General features: G+C 36.0%; 2 protein-coding genes across 6 annotated transcripts; both read right to left on the reverse strand.

Annotated features, from left to right (window-relative positions):
* Positions 1 to 871: 871 nt before the first annotated feature.
* LOC131011887 (uncharacterized) lies at positions 872 to 2,367 on the reverse strand. Its single transcript, XM_057939778.1, has 2 exons — positions 1,894 to 2,367; positions 872 to 1,343 (listed from the first exon to the last, which is right to left on the reverse strand). Exons 1-2 carry the CDS (start codon positions 2,117 to 2,119, stop codon positions 1,102 to 1,104), a joined length of 468 nt encoding a protein of 155 aa, XP_057795761.1. The 5' UTR covers positions 2,120 to 2,367; the 3' UTR covers positions 872 to 1,101.
* A 1,480-nt stretch (positions 2,368 to 3,847) lies between these two features.
* LOC131011888 (long chain acyl-CoA synthetase 9, chloroplastic) lies at positions 3,848 to 10,042 on the reverse strand. Of its 5 annotated transcripts, XM_057939781.1 has the most exons (13): positions 9,660 to 9,939; positions 9,213 to 9,271; positions 8,300 to 8,766; positions 7,924 to 8,004; positions 7,385 to 7,663; positions 6,696 to 6,827; positions 6,399 to 6,572; positions 6,063 to 6,292; positions 5,768 to 5,885; positions 5,439 to 5,570; positions 5,215 to 5,349; positions 4,747 to 4,953; positions 3,848 to 4,145 (listed from the first exon to the last, which is right to left on the reverse strand). In XM_057939781.1, exons 3-13 carry the CDS (start codon positions 8,741 to 8,743, stop codon positions 3,978 to 3,980), a joined length of 2,100 nt encoding a protein of 699 aa, XP_057795764.1. In that variant the 5' UTR covers positions 8,744 to 8,766; positions 9,213 to 9,271; positions 9,660 to 9,939; the 3' UTR covers positions 3,848 to 3,977. The 5 variants fall into 5 exon arrangements, with proteins under 5 accessions (XP_057795764.1, XP_057795766.1, XP_057795763.1 ...); XM_057939783.1 differs by lacking the exon at positions 9,213 to 9,271 and having other exon boundaries at positions 8,300 to 8,787; positions 9,660 to 10,042; XM_057939780.1 differs by lacking the exon at positions 9,213 to 9,271 and having other exon boundaries at positions 8,300 to 8,758; positions 9,660 to 10,009.

Below are 10,042 nucleotides of genomic sequence, written 5' to 3' on the forward strand. Positions count from 1 at the left end.
AAGTGTAATTATGTAATTTTCTTATTATTAGAAGCCAATATTAGATCGAGTATTTGATAGTACTTATGTTTAAATATTAGCTAGAGATATTTTCGTTAAATTAATGTCAATAGTTGAGAATCTTTTCTTTTTTTTTCAAACTATAACTTTTCGATGCACATGCATGTTACAAAATACTCAAGTATACATGAGGAGAGACAAACCTAGTGAGACCAAAGATGACTCAAAATGATATATATTATTGAGACAAAGAAAAGAACAAAACAAGTCAGAGTTTTAGTTTCATCCCTTCATAAACCAATAACTATATGTGCAGATCAGGTTCATACTTATAAGAAACAAATTAACATGAAGTAGGCATCATACAATCAAACCATATTAATGAAGATGATATAATGTAGGTGGATGGTCAAACAAATTAAAGTAGGATTTTTCCAACAACAAAACTCAACTAAATGAAGCTGTGTATTGAATTTTGATGAGAATAAAAGTGATGTGAATAATGTCCAAGAATTGTGGTCCTGTGAGAATTGTGGCATGGAAGCTAGAGCCCAAGAAATGGCCACCAAACTTACTACTCACTGATCACAACTAATCTAGGGCCAACTCTTTGTCCTTTGCACATGCATCCATCCCATTTTTCAAAATCTTTGTATACATTAAGTTAAGACAGCAAAACATAATTAATAAAACCCATGATTTTCTTGTTAGTACATACTATACAATCAACATGTTTCATCATCATATTCATGCTCATGCATGTGTTGTATATATATATGATGAACTGAATTCTTGAAGATTAATTATATTCATGATTTTGCATTATATTTTTCTGGCCCTCTTGCTTCCTTGATCATTGGAGCACCTAAAATTAATTAATTCAAATTTTGTTACTTCTTTTCAAATTTCATATACAAAACAAAAGCATATATACATTCACTTGCATTGCATGTTCTAGTAAAGAATAGAATTTTGCTCTTGTACTTAACCAAAATGCCTTTTTTTTTTGGCAAGATGCAATTTTGATGTGATGAATCCCTTCCTACACACAGATTTGTTTTGTAGGTGTGAAAGAGAAAAAAGGAAGGGTGTCTTTTTTCTTTATTCTTTCCTCTTTGTGAGAATCCTTATCCACCCATATTTAACCTTCTTCTCTGTTTCGACCGACCTCTTCCGCTTGATGAGGTGGATGAGGTGGCCAACCCGCCTCCGCCACCTCAGCGAGCCGCCTGGCTTCGTGTGCTCGATCACACTCTTGCTCGACATTTCATTATGTGATGAGATTTTCCCTTTGTCCCATGAGGCAACGCCATTCTCTTCGAACTTTATTGATATGAATGACTCTGCATCATTCATTCCATTCCAACTTAAATTATATATTGCCAATCAAAGAAGATGTATTTTGCTAACAAAAAATATACTCTAAAGATATACTATATCAGTAGCAGATGTGAAGACAAGGTTTCAATCTCCCAACTCAAAGCGCACGCAAATTTTCAACAAAATCAAATTAGTAAACCACAAATTGAAGTTGTTATGTAAAACATGTTCTTGTTGCTTAATTTATATAATATATCGATCTTGGATATTACTGTTTTGTAATGATGAACATCTTGTCTTGATTACATCAAACGACTCACGATCCAAAACATGTTTCACTAAATACAATGTAACCATAAATTTATAAATATTTTGTCTTGGAAAAAAAAATTAGTCAAAAAGAAACCACAAGTGGATATGTAACTGCCCAGCAAATCGTTTCTGTATATATAAAAATTAGAAAAACTCCACGTGGCTTAGATATCACACACACAGAGAGAGTAACGGCATTGAGCGATCTTCTTGTTGTTGTTGTGTTGATTGATGGCAGAGAGGGAGAGAGAGAGAGCTGACCTTCTGGAGTGGGTGATGAAGATTTGTGGTGCTTAATGTCGGAACGAGTGATGAGAGCAAAGATTTTGGGTAGGACCCTCTTTGCTCCAAAACTTCTCTTATTTTGTTGCTTTGATTCAGCCACCACTACTAACAGCCTCTCATTCAAGCATAAGGCGCAGATTCCAACTACCATTTCTCTTGGATGAAAACAGCACCATCTTCTCTCATCTCTGCACTCCTTCATTCTCTCTCTTTGTTGTGCAAGAATTGACTGAAATGAAAAGATAAAAGAGAAACTATAGTATTCTTGTGTGTGTGTGTGTGATGAGGCAAGAAATTAAATTCAAGAATTTGGTTTGGGATGCCTAATGTGAAGATGGGAGCAAGAGAATATATATATATGTATATAGTTTGTGTGTGTGTGTGTGAAAATATGCATATAGAAGGAGGGGTTGATGGGAATGATTGGTCCTACCAATTTATTGTGATGTTACACTATTTGATTAATTAGTTGGTGATTAAGTAGTCATCCTTTTCAAACTACTTGGACTCATCCCATCTCAAAATTGACCATCACTTTTTGCCTTCTCTAATTTTTTATTCATTAATTAGTGGCCTTTTAGTGTTTTGTTCCAGGATTTTATCTTTAAACATTTCATTTTCTTTGTGTTAATATGTGTGAATTTGGTAAGTCCACTTGCTTAAAAGAGAAGATATGGTTTAGAATGAGTGGATTTTTGTACTCAAGTTCCAAGTGGGCATCATCCTCATTCCCTATAAACTATAAAAATCTCAGAATATTGAGATGAGTTGGTGTAAATAAATTGAGGATTCTGCACTTTGGTGGATTTAATTATCTTCAAGAATATTCTTTCGACGTGTGTTTTTAGTAACCCTTCGTTTATTTATTCAATAAAACGTAGATGGTATTTTGGTTTAAGGTTTTGTTTTTTTTTTTGGTTAAGTTTAGTGAAAGGAGTTTATACACTCTTGCTTCGTGACTCCATGATTGTCCTACTCATAAAATGCCAATTTTACTGTAAAAACCAGTTGAAATATACATGATTGATAAAATTTATAATTGAATACTTTTATTATTAATTATAGAATCTCTTCGATCTCATATTTTTAATGAGATATGAATAAAACAAAACTAGCTCAAGTAATATAAATAAACTCAAAATTTCAATCCATCTAAATAAACAAAGATTAAACTTATTATTTTTATTAATAAAAATTAATCCTAAAAAATAAACTCTCTTTTCGACCAACCACCATCTTGTGCTTTAGTAGAAAAGAAAGAATGAGGAATTTACCATCGAATCAAACGAGATAAGCCCATTGAAAAGTAGGCACGTGAAAGAGCATCTTACTATTTGATTATAAAGAAGTAATAATAATTTGAATATCGAACCTCTTATTTTTTGTTCATAAAAAATCACTTATCACATATACAAACTTTTGTTTTATACATGACACAATCAAGTCTTCAGATTTTTTATTTCCGAATGTAAGTACGCAAGATCTTTTCTGTGTTTTTTATGGAGTATAATTTAACTGTATAAGCAATACTGTATACGAATAAGTTTATGAATTTTCACACTTATTATAATTGAGTTCTTAATTCCCATTTGGTTCAGGTAATTTCTTGAATTGAATTTGTATGTCGTAGTTGAATTTATAGAAGTACAAAGTTTAAGATCGTAGCTAACAAATAAATTTTAGGGACTCAATTGTAACATAACACAAAATTTCACTTGAGATCCAGTGAAATTGGGTCCAAGAGTAACTCATTTTTCTCATCATTTTTAATTTCTTTTACCAAATGGGCTGTAGCTAACTACACATATACCCATAAAAGAAACGAACACATTTCCATTACGCCACAGTCATCAATTTTCTTGAAATATTGAAGCTCTCTCACTCACACACACACACACATAAGATTTTGGTGGTATGAAGAGAGAGCAAGTAAAGGCCAGAAACAGTACTTTAGTGCATCAAAGTGAGTCTTCTCTTTTGAGAAATGAACAAAAACAAAGAAAAACAGCTCTGCAAGATTTCTGTGAACTCTACAAAAAAGGGTATTTCTGAAAAATGGTTCATGAAGAGTATAGCTTGGAAAGATCATCAGAGAAGGTCTTCCTAATCACCTCTCTCTTGAGCTTCAGAGCTGCAGTGACAAGGCCCGATTCTGGTGTCCAAGCTTCCGACAGCAGTTTGATCTTTGCAGGAACCTCAAACTTCTCCAATCTAGCTGCCTTTGCTTCCTGCATTCATATCAATTTAAATGGAATTGTTTCACTTAGGGGTGTTTAATTACCGGTGGACATAACAATTTTGAGCTTGTTTGCTTGTGTACTCCTTCAAATGTTCAATCACATGTACTGTCAATCTAACCTATCACATAAAGTCACACCCCCTTGATTGACTCCATGGGAATAGAGGATTTGTTCGATCAGAACAAAAAGAATAATATATATATATATATATATATATATATATATATATATAGGGAATAGTTCCAATGAGATCCCTCATATATAGTGAGATCTTAGATTGATTTGTAGCTATTGATTTAATGTATTCTATGGCTGATATTTATATGGTCAGGATCAGATAGTACCCTTCCCTCCCATAGTGTATATATATAGGGAGTAGTTCAAATAAAAACTTCTTAGAGAACTGTTTCACATGACCTAAATAACTACACTAAACTCCACACTCAGCAAATATCGCGAATTACTTATAAGTTCAATGCAGAGTTCTCACAAGAAAAAGGTTTTTGTTTGAACCGCACACACTATATATATATATATATATATATATATATATATGGACGTGCATGTGCTACAAGAAAGCGAGGAGTACCTTGAGTAATGAGTTGGAGACTTCCTTGAGAGTCTCCTCCTTCTGGCACAAGTCAGCAAAATCAGAATATTGAATTCCTTGTTTTGTTGCCCAGGCTTCCAATGTGTGCTGTGAAGCCACCACCAAAGCCACACAGTAATTGTATAGGGAATCAGCATGCACCATGATGTTTTCCACGTACGGACTGACAATCAGAGCAGCCTCAACCTACGTACGAAAACCATCAGTTGTCTGGCTTGACAAGGGACATAAAAATTGGAGACAATTGCCGGAAAATTACAATACATTTTAACAAGTTCGGAATTTCCACATGACTTTTGAAGCGTTGCAATGACAAGGTGGTGTCGTAACTGCAACGTTTTAAAAGAACATGTGGAAATTGCAAATAATCGGCAGATATTGTGTTGTTTCCAGCAATTAACCCTAAAAATTGCCAATACTGGCACATTTGAACGTTTTACTTTGTACCTTCCCCAGAGAGACATATTCTCCGTGTTGAAGTTTAACAATGTCCTTCTTACGATCAATTATCTCGAGGCAACCATCGGCGTGGAACTGCCCGATGTCACCAGTGTAGAACCATCTTGTTCCTCTCTCATCCACCTTTAGGCATCGGATTAACAAAATTTGCATGATGTCAATCAGAGGCTTCTATTGGCAAGATGCAAAAGTTAAAACCACAAATAAATTACCTTGTAAACTTCCCTTGTCTTTTCATCATTCTTGAAGTATCCAAGAGTAACATTAGGTCCGCCAATGACAATCTCTCCACGTGGCTTCGGAGAATCACTAATTAAATATCCGCCTTCTGGCCAATCAACCAACTGAAAATTTGTTCAGAGAATATTATTGAAGGTGGCCATGTGTAAAGACTAAAGATTGAAAGGATAACAAAGAAATTGTGCTGTCATTAACTTCAACAAAGTAAATGCAATATGTTTTTAATCTTTAAGTTATCAGCCTTCGCACAAGGATGAGAGTATCGTTGAGTGCAGGTACCATCAAAGTGGACTGCAGTTACCTTAACAACTGAGCAAGGCAGGGGAGCACCAACACGACCAACAGATGGATCGTCATATTCACTAAAAGTGCCACCAGCACAGGTCTCGGTAAGACCGTACCCTTGACCAATTGGAGCACTGAAGATAACAAACAAGTCGAATAAAGTGAATTACTAATCAAATGATTGGAAAAGAAAGACAAAACCTCATACTCAAAGTGACAGATTATAAACAGTAGTCCATTTCTGAAGGCTAATACATTATATAAAATCTAAATTATTTTTCAGCAATCAATTTTCGTGGAAAAATACTAACCCGAGGCATATATTAATAAATCTTTGAGTGTCACCAGAAAGAGGAGCTCCTCCAGATAGTATGAAGCGAATACGACCACCCAAAATGGCTCGAACTTTTCTGAACACCAGAAGGTCCCATAGAAACCTCTCTAATCCCCAAGCCCCAAACCAACTGCCATTTATTGCAGACAATCGGCGAGAATATGCCAAATCGAATAGTTTCTTTGGGAGTCCACCAGTAGCATCTATCTGAAGTTTTACCAGTGAGTTTTAGTGCACACGAATTTACTCCAAAATCTCATTAGAAACAAAAAGGAAAGGAATTGATTGCCGGTTTGTTTGAAATATTGCATACTTTTTTGCGCACACCATCTCTAACGCGATCAAGAATGGCAGGTACAGATGCCAGCAGTGTTGGCATTAGTACTGTTGCATCCCCTTTTGTGCCCCTCTTTATCTTGTTCGAAGTATCGGTGAGAGTTAAAGGAGATCCATATCCTATAGAACTTCCAATGGCTGGCATAATATTCTACAGTAAAAATGGTATGATGGAAAAAAAATCATCAAGCAACGGACTAGCATTTATGACGTAAAAATGAGGTGGGAAATTTGACTTTCAAGAATTAGTCCAGTACTTCAGAGAAGGCCATACCTCAGCTGCTAGTTCCAGAATGTGAGCCAGTGGCAGGTATGCTAGATAAACATCGTTGTGTCCTAGTCCGGGAACAATAGTCATCACAGCAGATGCTGTAGCTAAAATGTTACCATGTGTCATCATCACACCCTACATGAACAGAAAAGGAGGGGAAAAGGAAAGAAAGAAGTCAGTTACATAAACTTAGGCCTCTTCCAAGCTTGCATGAACAAGAATAGTGTTTATTTGCGTTGAAACCACCAACAATAAAATAGAATATTGCCAACTGAGAAAATTGTTGAATTAATTATGAATAGTGTTTCTTCGCATGAATGGGCAGAGGAGCCATAAGGAGGATTGTGGCAAACACATATGTTTTAGCATACCCTTCACAACAAACATATTATAATTTGAAACTGCAGTTGTAAAAAATGAACTTCCTGAGCAATTTCATATCTTCCTAACTAGTGCCAGTTTGACATGATATGTATTTCCATAAGAATTAAATCACTTTTTTATTCCTTTCGCCCGTGAAGTTACTGAGTCAATAAATAATTATTAAAAAAAAAGAGTGATCAGCTTAGCTTGATTTACCGTGTGATGCTCATGGGAACATATCAGAGGATGGTGAACAGTTACGAAAACTGAACCAAGAGCATACGTCAAACTTAAAGTGTTGCTCAAATAGCAAAAGTCATACTACTAACCTTGGGCATACCAGTACTACCACTTGTGTACATTATCACAGCAATATCAGCTGAAAGAGGTAAGTCTGGATCAACTGAATTTTCACGGCCCAGCTTCTCTACTTCCAAGAATGAATTGACAGTCCAGCCACTGCTTCCAGAAACCAGACTTACCAGTGAAGCATCTGACTGGAATTCATCATCCATGCATATAATACGCTTGACAGTGTCAAGCTGCCCACTAATGTTTGCTATTTTCTTCAGTTCCTTATGTCCGCAAATCACAGTTGTGACTTCTGTCTAAAGAACACAGTGGAAAATATGTGTCATGTCACCAAAAAGGAAACAATTAAGAAAGTGAAGAAAATGAAGCTGAATGTATTCAGCAATTTAGCTAGTACAAACATTAGGGAAAAAGTTGAATCTAAATTGTTTAGCGAGCTTGGTATAGTTACTAACTTCAACCTCGTAAGTGTGTTTATGTGTATGAGTAGCATGCTTGCGCACGTGTGTGTGTGTGTGTGTGTGTGTGTGTGAGAGAGAGAGAGAGAGAGAGAGACCTCGTTAAATGAGTGACATAAGGCCTCTTCACCTAGAGATGCATAGATGGTCACAACCGTTATATTGCGCCTGAAACAACCCTGATCAAAGAAAATACAAATTATGTATTAGTGGTTTCGACATGGGGGTGCACTCATCATAAGGTATATCCTCCACGAACATTTATAATCTTGTGATCAGTTATATCAAGTTTAAAGCATACACATACCATCAAATAGCTAAATTTAGAAGTATCAACGATGATATCAGATGACATTCATGTCTTCACTTGATGCAAGGGTTCAAACGCTAAAATGTATATAGTGGGTTCCCGGGTAGGAGAATGAAAAATAAATTATTAACAGAACGTCTTTCATAAAACATGACATGACATACCTGCAGAGCAATGAACCATTCTTCACGTGTATCAGCAAAGATTGCGGCACGTTCTCCCTTTTGATGTCCAAGTTGCACTAAACCAGATGAAAAATGGCATACAGATTCAAACGCTTGCCCATAACTTAACCACTCATATTCACCCAAATGGAGCTTCTCGAAAGACTTCCCATCAGATATCTCTACTGATCTCGCAATCAATTTCCGTGTCCCTAGCAATCTCCTGTTAGAATATTTTTTGCATGACTGCTCGAAAAGCTCAGCAAGAGTCGTAACCCCGTCCCAGGCTGATTCCACGGGTGAAGTGAACCTGTAGTTTCTGATTGCATAACCCTGCTCTCCACCAACATCCGCAGGCAGACCCCTTTTCTTCTCCTTCTTCGTGCTACGAACCAGAAGTGTCAACAGAATCGGAATGATGGCACCAACATAATACGGACCCATTCTTCAAAAGGCTGCCTGAAAGCCTAAGGCCAGGAAATCAGAGACTGTTGACCCAAACAAGATTTCGTCAAGAAAACCTTAATGATGCTTATGAGAGACTAACACAGAAATGACAGGAAACTAACTAACAAGTAAAAATGCACCACCAGCTGAGTATTTCAAATATTAAATAGATTTGGGGGGGTTTACTATTGAGGATTAGCCTAGATAGAATAAAATAGTATAGACAAATCCATTGTCTACTAAGATAGATTGAAACTTTGGGATATCCCAAGACCCTTGATAATTTATATCATTTCAGCTAATTTGCTTGATTCATGTCCCATTGAAAGAGTAGGATTGGAGAAATTCTAATAATGAGAACAAAAATACTCAATCATGTATATTATCAATAATTAAAAGTAAACGCCCCCTTGGTGTAGAAATACAAAAGTTCAATGAAGAAACTGTCACATAGAGCAATTCTTACTATCCTCAGCAAGTATGATATTTTCCCAGATAAAGTATTTTTCAGCATCACGTCATCATCTGCAAGGTCGTTTTCACTAGAGATCAATAAGCCTCGGCATTCATTCAAAACCCATTCTTCCAAAAATAGCAAAACACCAAAATACAACAGATCAAACACAAGCAAAAATCCAGCATCCCAAAAAAGTCCAATAAAAATTAAAGAAACAACACGCGTCCATATCCATATTGCTCCAGCATTTTCTCACCATTGAAGGAGACAACCTTCGAAAAGTCCATTAAGAGAGAGGATGAAACAAAAAAAGGAAACAATCACATATCAAGAAACTGAAGAACAAGGCATAAGCATACAAAAAACACAAATTCATACAAAATGCAATACAAATTCGAGCACCAAATGATCCATATTACGCGAGATCAAAATGTATGGGGTGAGAAATATGCAGACCTTGAAAAGTGGGTTGGCGGAGAGAACAATGAATAGAGAGGTTTGGAGTTAGAAGAAGAGTGAGAGCGGTGGTGCAGCTGCATGAAGTTATTGTTGTGGGCTTTTTGGAATTTTTGGGGCTTTGGCGGAGGTTTTATTTAGACCACACGCATTGAAATTTCAGTAGTTTTTTCTTGGCTGGATTTTTACTGAAATCAGCTGGATTTTTGTGGATGCCATTTGATGGAGTCAAGTCAAGAAGAGTTAGAGAATTGAATCTCTTCTTCCTTTCTTGACTAATTACAATTACCTACTAATATACTATAGACTAGAATAGATAAACAACCCCCAACCTCCATCCTATTCAATTGGCTTCTCTTAGAACATGGTCATCTCCACCATCT

Source organism: Salvia miltiorrhiza, chromosome 2 (assembly GCF_028751815.1).
Source record: "Salvia miltiorrhiza cultivar Shanhuang (shh) chromosome 2, IMPLAD_Smil_shh, whole genome shotgun sequence".
Classification (NCBI taxonomy): domain Eukaryota; kingdom Viridiplantae; phylum Streptophyta; class Magnoliopsida; order Lamiales; family Lamiaceae; genus Salvia; species Salvia miltiorrhiza.